This window comes from Alexandromys fortis, unplaced genomic scaffold, assembly GCF_014885135.2.
Source record: "Alexandromys fortis isolate MF-2015 unplaced genomic scaffold, M_Fortis_MF-2015_v1.1 scaffold_5, whole genome shotgun sequence".
NCBI lineage: Eukaryota > Metazoa > Chordata > Mammalia > Rodentia > Cricetidae > Alexandromys > Alexandromys fortis.
Genome location: NW_026067924.1, coordinates 294,159 through 307,572, shown reverse-complemented (window position 1 = coordinate 307,572; position 13,414 = coordinate 294,159). Strand labels below are relative to the sequence as shown.

Below are 13,414 nucleotides of genomic sequence, written 5' to 3'. Positions count from 1 at the left end.
CCCAGCTATGAAGTGTGGTCTGAGAGCTGTAAGATGGAATAAACATGTTTGTGTCTAAGCTGCCTTTGGCCATGACCTTTGATCATCGCACGGGAAATCTGAACAAAGACAATATGCAAGCACAAAGGCAAGTTTTCCCTGGTGCACATCAATAATGCATTTCTCCCGCTTGAAGGAAATGAGTATTTGTTCTTACTGTTTGCATTACTAGCTGATGAGTGCATAAGAGACCTATATGTGTCCCCATTCAAGTACCTTGTTATGCAAATGAAGAAAGTCAAGCAACACACGCCTTGTGTGCAGAATGGCAAAGGACCTTGCTGCGTTCCCTGGACTTGCCCTTCAATTTGGAAGGAATTTTGAATATGGCTTTATGCAATTTTTAAAAGGAATTTAGATTACTGAATCTGTCAAGCAAATTATATTGTCAAGTAAAAACAAAAAAATAAACGAACAACACTCGCCCCCCCACACACACACAAAATTCCATATTTTCCCAAAAGAGAATGATCAATGATAGGTCCACGTGGCATCCCTAATGGATATTTTTCAAGTATTTGCGAAAGGGATAATAGTAGTATGACTCAAACTGACTCTAGTTGATAAAAGAGGAGTTGTGCCATCTTGTATTCCCACCTTGGGAGCATAAAAGCCAGTGTGGCTCAGACTGCCATGCCAGCCATCAGAACCGACGGCACAGCGCAGAGTTCTCACCACCCAGTGCCAGCTGGGAGATGCCAGAGCCAGTGTTTGCCTTCATAAATGTGGGTAAATTTGGAGTTTTGTTGTTGTTGTTGTTCTTTGTGGGGTGGGGGGAGAAAGAGGCAGTGGTGTTTTTTTTTTTTTGTTTGTTTGTTTAATTGGATGCAGTTGAGCATCCTTTTGCTGTGGATATGGTGCAAGAGCGGGTCCTCCCCTTACTCCTGCAGTGCCCCTCCCCCCGAAAGAAAATTTCAAACCTAAACAAAACAAAGAAAGCAAACAAACAAAAACATGAACAAAGCAAAACAAACAAACAAAAAAGTCCTTCACTTCTCCTTCTTTCCTCCTCTTTACTGGTCCCGGTGGCATTGGGAGCAGAGTGTCACACAGTGCACACTTTGTCCAATCAGCTTTACTAGCTAATGTTCACTTATGATGAGTCACTGTCTGGTCGAAGGCCTCTGGCTCCTGGTACAGTCATCACTGGATCCTCATCCAACCTCCTCTGGGATATCCCATGGTTGCTCCAAGGATAGAGAGTTGTTCTGCAGGACTAGTCCCTTCACGAGCTCCAGCAGGTCCTAGATGGGGTAGATGTTTGGGTGGGCCAACCTAAGGCCTGGCTCTGGGTGTGGGTAATAGCTAAGCTGGTTAGTCCCAGTCACTGGGGCCACCCACCTCAGGCAAGAGGGCAGAGCTCGCTCCCCTATCCCCTATACCATCAGGGTTGGCTCCCCCTAGCATATCGTTAGGGCTGAGGTCATCTCTCCCAAGTGCAGGGGCCAGCTCTCCCATGATGACTGGGCTTTCCGGATGCAGTGTCCAGCAAGAGGCAAGGCCCACTTTCCCCGGGCCAGCAAAGGGTGGACCAACTCAGCATGGCCCTCTGATTCCATCACAGCCCCCTGAGGCGATATGAGCCACAGACTTTAATGCAGACCCCAGACATCCACAGCCCCCCAGAGGTAGTGCTTTAAATTCTCTAAACAATATTAGTGAAACATCCGCAACCTAAAAATCCAAAATCAGAAACGTGTCAAAATTCTAAATTTTCATGTACCAGCATTATGTCGCAAAGAAAAAACGTCACACCTGACACCACAGGTTGAGTTACAGTCAGAATGGAGGTGCACTGAAATACTGTTTGAAATTACCATCAAGCTGTATGTACAAAGTGGAAATAAAACCTAAATGAACTTTATATGTAGAATTGAGCCCCATCCCCAAGATAGCTGTGTTTATGTCAATATTTAAAACTCCATCCAAATCAAAATCTTAAACACTTCTGAACACCAGCATTTCAGGTGAGGTGTCCTCAACCCATGTTCGTAGTCCTGGATTGTCCGCTAATACGTGCCTGTCAAGTTGGTCTTCAAGTGTAAAGTCTAGCTCAGAAATAACTATCTGCCATATGTGATGGCATTTAGAAGTGGCCATAGTTTACAAGTGACTGGCTGTGTCCCCTTGAAGTTTATGGTGACTCCCTAACCTGCAGTGTAGCCACATGTGGTCTATGAAAGTGTAGTTAAATGAAATCATAAGGGTTGGGCCCCAGTCCTCTAGGTTTGCTTTCCTTATGACTTGAGAGTTACCTGGACTCCGGAAGTCGGAGAAAATAGTTCCTTTGCTGTTTAAGCTAAACAGTCCTTGCTATTTTGTTATGGCGATCCAAGTAGATCAGTACAGCACACTACAAACTTCTGTCTTCAGACAAAGGAATCAGACACTGTGCTAGGTTAAAGACTATCTGTACAAGTGTGTTTGCCAAACTATGGCATTGTCCCGCCTTGTAAAGGCTTAGGACAGGAGGAATGCTGTGCACACGCCTTTGCACACTGCAGTCGCACAACCTGCATTGAAGCCCCCATTTCACACTCTGGGCAGGTTACTTAATGCTACTTTCATCTGCCAAGGCGGGAGCATGATGCCAACCTCCTGGAATTATTGTGAAACTTACATAAAACATTATGTGGGAACACAGAGCCCTTACCTCCGAATTCATTGTATTAATGTGGTCATTGTGGGGCAGGTCAAGACCTTCATAGAAACATTCTTTTTAAACACAGTATCTTTCTGAATAGAAATATGGTATAGCTATGTATAGTTATGGTTCTTAAAAATGCAATTCACAGTTAATGGCTTACTCTGGCCGCTGGCAGTAGAGAAGAACAGAGGCGACCCCAGTCAGCTTGCAGGTGTCGCTCAGCAGTCAGGCACATGCTGAGCATACACAAAGCCATCGGCTCCATACCCTGTATCAAAAATAGCCCAAAGCAAGCAAACAGGTGCTGTTATCCTTTTCTGTCCTTAAAGCATCTGGGAAATCAAAATTTGAAGGAACCCCTCCTCTTGTTAACATTGTACTCCAGACTTCACCCCTGCAGGGTCAATCCAATCATGAGACTCTGAAAAAGCAAGCAGCAAAGCCAGCAAGCTTGTTTCTGTGGACTTGGCACTACAGGATCATGTGAACAAGAGCCCTATTATTGTTTAGGTAACAGGTGGTAGCTAGGCTACTAAGCTGTTCTGGGCAAAATGTCAGATTTCCACTCTTGAGTGCGTGAGGCGATACGTACCTATCACAGGGTAGCCAATGAAAATTAGGGATTTACAGTAAATACAGTAGTATTTTACATTCTACATGCTGTATCTGGAAAGGTAAGCTCACTTAAATCTATGAATTGCGTTTTTCTTCTTGGGCTTGGGCACAGGGGTCTGGGGCAGGTCTTAGAGGCAGCGGAGAACAAAGTGGAAATGAGAGATGTAGATTTGAGCACCATTACAAAGGGAAATTAGACATTCCTACACTCTCTCTCAAGCACTAGAAGCCAGCCCCAAAGCAGCCAGCCTTTGTGTATAATGCCAACTCTCCTGTCACTATGTCTGCTGTCCCTGCGGGGGTCAACACATCACATGTAAGGAAAAAGCCTGGCGTTACAGACGTCCTGAATAGAGCTCTGTGTGCATTTGTTTTCAGATCTCAGTTTTATTAGATCACGCCCTATACCCCACAGCAATGGATACTTACATGAGATTGGGCCCTCCACCTTCCCATCATGGGCCGGGGCAGGTGCATATGAAGCCACATCCCCTCCTAAGGAGCTGATAACTGCTGACATTTGCTGGAGGAGAAGGTGTTGGTTTTTCTAATGGTACAGTCTCACATGGACTGGGTGGGAAGGAGTGGAGGAATAGCAGAACATAACGAGGGCAGTGGGAGTGTAATCACAATAGGGTGTATTGTAGGAACCTGCCAAGAAATAAAAGAAAAATATTATGTTCTACTGTGCTCCTATAGTGGGAAGCCAGTGGAGGAAGACGATGATGATGGTGATGATGGTGATGGTGGTGGTGGTGATGATGATGATGGTGATAGTGGTGGTGATGATGAAGATGATGATGATGGTGGTGATGATAATGATGATGATGGTGGTGATGATGTTGATGATGATGATGACAGACTGGTGGCAATGCTGCAGCATCTGACTGATTTCAGGAGAGACAGTCATGCTCATCCTGATGAGGAAGAGCTCCCTGCGCTGGTTAGCTTAAAGAGAGAAAGTAGGAGATGCAAACTGCAGCGTTAACATCCCCGATGCCCTCACCAATCATTCCTTGTGGAACTATCCCCTTTCAGTTGATTAGTTCTTTACATGATGGACTCCAAGAGTAGTCCATTCTGGTTTCCAAATTTTCAGAGTCTTTCCTTCTGTAAAATTACTTAAAAATGGAAGCTTTCTGCTTGAATTCTTAACCCACTCATGCAGGCCCCATGGAGCTCCCTGGAGCCTTGGAGAAAAGTAAATAAACTCTAAGAGCAATGTACACTGTACATTGTACTTCTGTACACGTTGTTGGATCTACTCGAGGGAATGACCAAGAAACGGCACATTGTGGCATCTATTTCTGTATTATCACCCTGTCTCCTGTGGACAGGAGTCAGTTTGCTGGACAGCTGTGATTCCATCACGTCAGCTGGGCTCTTCATTCCCCTTTGGAGACTGCTGCAAAGTGACCAAGAGAGGCAGCGTTAGTGAGAACACCTTTTGAGTGTTGTTTGTGGAACTAGGACACATGTTAAAAAAAAAAAAAAACTTGGCAAAACAGTCATATGGAATTCTTGATGTGGCTATAAAGCAAACACCATGTGTCTGCATTGCAAGTCTCAAAAGTAAATACTGCCAGCACTTGGAAGCCCTTCGATGCATCCCCCTCGTGAGTGGTGGCCACTATCCTGATTTCTTTCATAAAGAATTTCCTTGCTTTCTAATGTATCTATAAGTTTAGATCTGTGGCCAAATCATGCCTGTAGCTTTTGCCACCTTTTTGAATTTCATACATGTATTCTTTATTTTGCTTTCTCCATTTAACATTTCTTGAAAGATTCCCTTGCGTGTTTACTTTTTTTTTTCTGGTTTTTTGAGACAGGGTTTCTCTGTGTAGCTTTGAAACCTGTTCTGAAACTTGCTCTGTAGACCAGGCTGGCCTTAAACTCACAGGGATCTGCCTGCCTCTGCCTTCCAAATGCTGGGACTAAAGGTGTATGCCACCACCGCCCAGCTGTGTGTTTACTTCTTACTTGGAAAATGGCCAGATATGAGAAGTGGAGAGGATTTTATGACTACGTTCTAATAGTTACTAAACTTTGGTGGTGTATAATGATTGCTTTCTGAAGTGGTGTGTGTGTGCATGTGTGTGCGTGCATTGTGCTATGTATGCACATACACGTGTGCAGGTGTTTGTACCCCTGTGTGTATATGGAGGCCACTGAGTGCTCTTTGTCAGCCCTTCCCACCTTATTCTCTTGTGACAGAGTGTCTCACTGGACTGAGAAGGCTGGCTTCCAACAGCCCTTCTATCTCGATTCCTCACAGCTCTGGGGTCACAGACACTTGTGGGTTTTGTTTGTTTATTTGTTGTTTACTTATTTACGTGGATGCTGGCGATTTGAACCCATGTCTTCATGCCTGCTCAGCAAGCACTCTTACCCATGAAGCTGGCTCCCCAGCCCCCTTCTGAAGTGTTTTAATATAAATTACAGACCTCTCATCATGCATCTCTGAAACAGTAAGAAATGTGTTCCACGTGTATACGGGCCATTTTCAGATATAGCAAAGCTAAGAATAACCTTTAATGAACTTCAGTACCATCCCAGAACTGTATTTGTCTAGTTAGCTCCCAAATGCTTTTCCAGCTGGTTCATTCCACTTGTGGGTACACTTAAAATCTTTGAAAAACATATTCTTAACCACATAGCTTACAGTTTAGGAGGAAGCTCTGTCCCTTTCCTTTTCACATATGCATGCCTGAGGCCTGGCAGGGAAGCCCTCTTCCTGTAGCAAAGAGAAGAACAGACCTGTTAATGGCATCATCTGGTCTCATACATTGTCACTCCAGAGGAAATAATGCGATCTAATTTGCTATCAAAAGACATACCCAGTCTCTGTTACAACAAAACCAGAATTGTTAACGGCCAAATGCTTGCTGTATTAGGTTGCCCAAGGTTAAAGGATTCTATACCTTTGCATATTGGGGAAAGCCTTGGAGCTGAAGGCGTTGGTGAGCTCCTAGCTAAGAGCACTCACCGCAGCACAGCACTCCGCTGACTCAGGCTTCCACAGCAGCAGAAATACATGGAAAGAGATGCTTGACCACTATCATCATTGCTAGCTCAGACATCAAGAGTCTGCCCTCCTTCAGTGTGGTCACAGTCATCTCTCCACACCCATGGACCCAAAGATGACGAAATCTAGTCCCCTACCTTCAATGGAATACTTTCGTAGAACATGTGGGTGTCTTGCTGAGCTCTTAACCCCATGATTAGATGACACATGATAGTAACTGCAATGGAAATGCTGTCTGCATTGGGGGGTTTTAGGGTATTGCTTAGTGAGTGGTGGCCAGGCAAGCAAAAAGAATCTGTCATAAAAGTAGGGGTGGAGCATGTTGGAGAGAATAGTTGCAGTGGTTAGGGAATGGGAGAGAGGAATGGGAGGTGAATACGACTAAAATTTATTATAAATCAAACTGTCAAAGAAAATAGAGAGAGAAAAAGGGTCTGTGCATGTCCAGTACAGACACCATTTTTCTCGGATTCCTTTTTAATCTGAGCTTGCATCTGTTGGGTAACTGATATCTAAGTTTACATTCACTTATCAAGTGTCTGTGGGCAACACTGTTCTGCAAAGAAGACTTTGGACTGTATGGACGAAGATGATTTAAATCTCACCACAAAAAATCAGTAAATAAACAGTCTCATCTCTGACCTTGTGGGTTATGAAGAACTGACCCAACTATTATTACTACTACTACCACCACCAATAATAATAATAATAATAATAATAATAATAATACAGTAGTTGGGTCACTACCTTGATAATGTGTTTTTTTCATGTGCCTCTGACACCATCCCACCAAACCTGAAATCCCCTAAGAATAACTACAGGAGAGTTCCCACCAGAGATGGCCCATCCAGGCATGGAACTAGTTAAGATTTCAAACAAAGAAGCATTGAGCCCTAGACAATTGGTCCAAAGCCAGTATTATAAGAACAGCCAGAGTATGAGTATTTCTTTACAAAGAAAATAAAAGAAGAGGGTTGTTCTGCCTGGGTGTGTCTGTAGCTTCTGGTTTAACAAATTTTTCTCAAGGCCAAGGCTAGTTTGTCTGGCATTTAGGGCAGTGATCCAGATAGTTTTATCAGTATGTGAGGACCATTCAAGCCTGGTGGGAAATCCCTGAAGGTGGCTGAGTCACAGAACTGCTGTGATGCCATGTGACAGAAAGGGAATAAGAGGATGAATGTCTTAGTCACTGTTCTATTGCTTTGAAGAGTCACTAAAACCAAAAAGCCCTTATAAAAGAATGCATTTAATTGGGGGCTTGCTTACAGTTTCAGGGGGTTAGTCCATTATCATCAGTGCAGGGAGCATGATGACAGACAGACATGACCCTGGAGAAGTAGCTGAGATCTTTAATCCTAACCTGCAGTCAGCAGGTAGAGAAAGAATCTAGACCTACTGTGGACGTTTGAAACCCCAAAGCCTACCCCCCAGCGACACATTTCCTCCAACAGGTCATTACCTCCTAATCTCCTTTTAATCCTTTCAAACAGTTCCACTCCCTGGTGACTAAGAATTCAAATAGATCAGCCTCAGTGTGTGTGTGTGGGGGGGAGCATTCTTATTCAAACTACTACAATGGATTATTGGATCCCTGCATGGGCATACTGGGAATTCTGCTGAAGTTGCTCTTGTAAAACTGTGGTAAGGGTTGTAAGATCACACTGACAGAGCAGCCACTAAGATTCATGCCTGTTATGTGACAAGAATGCTTACCCCTCATCTGTTCCATGGGATGGGATTACTAAATGGATTTAGCATTCTGTTACTGTAGCAGAACCCTTAAGAAAGTCAACTGAAAAGCAGGCAAGATTTGTTTTAGATTGAGAGTTTTTCAGTCCATGATTGCTTGCCCATGCAGGACTGTGGCAGTTCAGCATTTTATCACAGGCAATACGTAGTGGCTCAAAATGCCTTTATCATGGCACTTAAGAAATAGGTACAAAGGAGTGTTGACACCCCAATGTCTCCTTCAAAGCTCCACCTCCCAGTCACCCAAATTCCTCCAACTCAGTTCCACTCCCTACAAGTTTTATCACGTGCAACATGATCAGTTAGTTGTTCCAGAAGCAAACTGTCAACGTGATCCACCTAGCAGAGAAAAACACTAGGCATGTTCATTCTTTGGACCAGTTGGCCCACGTTGACAAGTAGAAAGGTGTTTTTACATAGTGAAGGAATGATTCAAGTGAGAGATTATTAGATGTTGGTGCAGATTATGTTTGGACTTGAATGGTAAGAAATGCTTCGTCAAACTATATTATCAGAGAGTGTGAACCTAGCCGAGCCTGGCAATGACCCAGAGATCTTTCTATCAAAATCAAGGTGCCGCAGCCCTACGCAGAACTTGTGAAATCAGAATAGCAGGGATGAGGCATCTGTCTTCAGCAAAGAGATATGTCTGATGTCCCAGAGATCATAGGCTCCCACCGAGGTTTGGCTTCTTGCCCACTCGTTTCTTATTCTAAATTCTGTTAAGGTGTGTGTGTATGTGTGTGTGTGTGTGTGTCTGTGTGTCTGTGTGTGTGTGTGTGTGTAAGTAAGCTGCACACGACTTTGCTCCTCTGTTCTGCCAGTAGCGTGTCACCCCCTAAGTAGCTATGCTCCTGAGGGACATAGAAATGTTCAGGCATACACGGCCACTGAAATAACCTCCCTCCCCACCGCCCCGTGTTTACCAGAGATGAGATTGCAGGTGCTGAAGGGACTGCCTTCCCTTCAGAGGCTCCCAGCATGCCTCCCGTGGGCCCTTTGTATCTATTTCCCCTTCACTGGTCCCCATTACGCCCACTCTTCCCATAGGAGAACTCTCTCCTCCTCTCTAGCCCCACCTACCACACATGTGGCTCAGCTGGAGAAGCACCTGGCTTGGGAAAAGTTCGTTCCTCATGTGGCTTCTCCCACATGCAGCTACATAGAGAGGTGAAGGAGAGGCAAAGCAGAGATCTTCGCGGGTCTTCGTAAACCACCCCAGTACAGGGTACTTTTCCAGAGATAAATATCCAAATGTGTACCTCTATTTAATTTTTACATTTGGAAAAACAAGGAGACCCTCGGTGAGGAGTCAGATTGGCGAAATGCCGAGATGCTGAAATGCCCAGCCTGTCTGACAGGAGCAGCCATTCTCGGGACATGCCCCTGACTGAGAGGTAGAGCCCCAAACAGAGGCTGAGTCCCAGTCCCCTTAGCCAGTAGTCGTGCGGCTGACGAGATGTGAAGCTTCTCCACACAGAGGCATCCACCACCATAAGTCAGAGTCAGAAGTCATTCATCAGATTCAATAACCAAACCTGCCTTAGAGGTAACTCAAAAAGTATTTTGAAGAGTTAAAACATTACCTGGTGTCATTGGTTTACCATCAGCAAAACGTACTTCATAGGCTTTCATGACATCACAGTGTCCATTAACAGATGGATCCTTTGCAGGGAGGAGGACAATGGCTACTGTTCACACCACCTCTCTTGTCTCTTGCTTGCAGCTCTGGAAAGGAAGATATCGATGAGGCAGAGCAGAGAGGAGCTGATCAAGAGAGGGGTCTTGAAGGAAATCTATGATAAAGGTAAGAGGCTGTCTGTTGTCTGCAGGCCCAGCAAGGTGTACATAGTCACTTCCAGTTCTGCGTTTTGCTATCCACATCACTTCAGTCGGGATTTGAACACTTAAAACCTGCTGATTCTAGAGGAAGAGAGAATGTAACAGAGGGCACTAAAAACATCAGTATTGGATGAGAAGAAAGGATATGGTGCTACCCAATTCAGCCACGAGCATGAGTGCACACACACACACACACACACACACACGTATACACACACACAAAGATGTAGGCCCTGCACCAGGGCAAATGTAATTGCTCCTTGTTTGTGTGAACTCTGGGGTTTCCCAAAATAAAGATTAAAAAGCCACAACCCAATAGGATTTTCTTAGCACATTTTTCCCTCACTCTCAGAACCTTGTGTTTGGTGCTGTGTACCTCATCTTTTGTTTGCTATATTATCCACTTTAAATATGAATGACCACAGTGTCACACAGTAACCGGCCTTTGCTCCTGTTCCGAGAGCTCTGGTCTTTAATGTTGAGCCTGTGTGTGCATTGATCTCTTTCCCCACTCTCTCAGCTTCCCTTTCTTTAGCTTTCTCTTCCTCCCCTCCCTTTGCTTTCTCTCACTCAGATGGCACAGTCCTCCAAGGGTTGTACCTGAGAAGCCAGCTGCTTCCAGTCTCCTTCGACTCTTTAGCCATCTGTGTCAGGTCTGTGTGCTAGTCCAGTTGGTGTTTTTGGAGGGGCCAGATCATGAGCTATTTGACTTCCTGGGTTCACCCCAATAATCAAGTGCTCCTATGGCTGGCATGGAGCAGTCCATTTGCGGTGATTGTTTGTGGGTCTTCTCCAAACCCTTGTTGGTCCCAATGTGTAAAGGCGGCTTATGTTTCTGAGTCCTGGTACAATGCTCTAATTCAGCTATTTTCTACACTGGGCCCTTACTTCTTGTCTTCGTTTGGGTTGCTGTTACTATAATCAAACACCATAACCAAAGCAACTTGAGGAGGAAAGGGTTTATTCTGCTTACGCTTCCATACCGCTGTTCATCACCTATGGAAGTTAGGACAGGAACCCAAACAGGGCAGGAATCTGGAGGGAGGAGCAGATGCAGAGGCCAAGGAGAGATGCTATTTACTGGCTTGCTACCTCATGACTTGCTCTGCCTCCTTTCTTATAGAATCCAGGACCAAGAGCCAAGGAGAGCATCACCCACAATAGAAAACTTTCCCCCATCAATCACTAATTAATAAAATGGCCTATAGGCTTGACTGTAGCCTGGTCTTACGGAGGCATTTTCTCAGTCGAGGTTCCGTCCTCTCAGATGTCATGTCATGTCATGTTCGTGTCATGTCATTAGCTCGTGTCATGTTAACATAAAACTACCCAGTACACACTCCGCTGCAGCATGTCCACCTCATCCATTACCATTACGGGCCTTCTCAGCAATATGTCTGAAACATTTAACCATCGCGCAGATTGACAGTCTGAAATGCAAGTAGAAACATCATACCCCCTGCCCTGGTGACAAGAGACACAGGAGGGAATGTGACACTATAATCTTTCAAACGAGGCTCAGTACCTGAGCTTCCTGGGGTCCTGAGTCCCTGAGGTGAGGTACATTCTCCATTTCTACCTGGAGGAGGCTAAACAGCAGAACACAACTCTCTCTCCGGGGGTGGAGTCCTTCATCTTTGTCACTTTCCTCCAAGGGCACACTTTTAGTCCGGTCCCCAAACCCTGCCTGGCATTAACCTTCGTCAGCACACTTCAACCACAAGTTTCTCTCCACATTCACTCCCAGGAGAGGCCGCAGACGCCTGCCCGAGTGCAGGTGTGATCTTGAGAATGAGCATCAAGTGCTTCAATCCTGCGCTCACAGCCCAAGCCGGTTCCCACACCGCTAAACAAGCTCTTCCCGCCTCCTTCCCTCCTTTCTCTCTTGAAGCCTTCATATGCCCATAATCTCAGCCCCTGGGAGATAGAGACAGGAAGATTAGGAGTGCACGGCCAGCTATGACACATAACCTAATGAAAGTCCACCCTGAACTACATAGCTCCATAAGGCCCTATCTCAATAATAATAGTAATAAACAACACTTGGGAGGAAGAGGCAGCGGCAGGGGCATCTATGCAAGTCTAAGGCCAGTCAGGACTCCATAACAAGATCCTGATTTACCCATACCCCTCAGAAACACTTCTAATTCCACACCCAGCCACCTTCGTGACTTTAGTTAAGTTTCTGAACTCCATGCGCCTCTATTCTTGTAATCTCAAAGTAGGGATAAGATTGTTGTGGTATTGCCTGCATGAGATAATATGAATCATGGCCGTGGTAAATACACAAATCCTCAAGAAACATTAATATGTTCTCATCACCGTCTCCCATCGCCATATCCTACATTGTTTCAAGCCCTTTCTACCCTCAGAGCTGATGATGATCATGTGACCTTTTTACTCGTGAGACACAGCACACATGTGTCTGCTCACCCAGATTGGGAACCCCCTGTTGAAACAGGAGCGGCGGGGCTGCGTCCCCGGCACCCGGCCGCCCGCATGGCTAGCTTATGCCCGAAATAATTACACGGAAACTGTATTCTTTCAAACACTGCCTGGCCCGGCTAGTTCCAGCTTCTTATTGGCTAGCTCTTACATATTGTTCTAACCCATTTCTAATATTCTGTGTAGCCCACGAGCTGGCTTACCAGGGAGGATCTTAACCTGCATCTGTCTGGAGTGGGAGAATCATGGCGACTCCTCTACTAAGCTTCTTTTTCCCAGCATTCTCTTCTGTTTACTCCGCCTACCTAATTTTCTGTCCTATGAGGGCCGAGGCAGTTTCTTTATTAATAAGAAATCACTCCCACATCAACCCCCTACAGACAAGAGTCACTCCAAGTCTAACTTAGTGAGCCCGTGAGCTTTTTGGAGTTCCTTGTAGGAGTGTGGGTGAGGGGTTACTTCCAGGCGCAGGGATGACTACTCAGAGGTATCACTGAAGAGCCCAGCCTAGCATGGGTGATGACTCACAACATCTGTATCTCCCGAGCTATCTAGACACCCTTCAGGCAGCTGGACGGACAGTCCAGAGACCTCTTCCGGGCAGTTATCCTGGCGTCAGCCTCACCACGCATCAGTTGCCTGCTCTTCCCTTAATCTAGAGGTGTTCACTGCTTCCGTAGCCTTGAGGAGGCGCCCCTGTGAATGTTGTAGGCTTTGTCTTTACCAGACGTGTGAAGTGTGTTTACCCCCTGAGTCTCATGAATGTCCTCTGACCGAAATGTTTTTGAGGTGCTGTGATTGCACAAAGCCTCCCGGAGTTGCTGTTAGTTTCGCGTGAGTGATAGATGATCTTAGCGGTCAGGGGCCATTCGAATATTGTACACAGTTCATGCAGCCTGGGATGTGCAGAATAGAAACCACACTGGTAACATGATGCTGTGACTCCCTGGATTTCCCGACACTTTGTGACTTGTGTCATATAGAAGGAGCGTGTTTCTTCCATAAATGTGCTTCTTGTGAGAACGAAGGAGACAGAAAGAAGGAAAGGGAAA

The 13,414-nt window shown here is 45.4% G+C and overlaps 1 protein-coding gene and 1 long non-coding RNA gene across 4 annotated transcripts in view; one reads left to right on the top strand and one right to left on the bottom strand.

Annotated features, from left to right (window-relative positions):
- Positions 1-13,414, top strand: part of Phactr1 (phosphatase and actin regulator 1) — a 241,247-nt gene that overhangs the window by 142,070 nt on the left and 85,763 nt on the right. For all 3 annotated transcript variants that reach the window (XM_050142440.1, XM_050142439.1, XM_050142441.1), the window contains exon 3: positions 9,802-9,882. In XM_050142440.1, the coding sequence (XP_049998397.1) occupies positions 9,802-9,882 (81 nt within the window). The remainder of the gene's footprint in view (positions 1-9,801; positions 9,883-13,414) is intronic.
- On the bottom strand, positions 685-12,611 carry LOC126501661 (uncharacterized). The gene is made up of 6 exons (XR_007591766.1): positions 12,566-12,611; positions 9,662-9,803; positions 5,964-6,035; positions 3,731-4,706; positions 2,847-2,954; positions 685-1,283 (listed from the first exon to the last, which is right to left on the bottom strand). It is a non-coding gene; the product is annotated as an uncharacterized lncRNA (long non-coding RNA).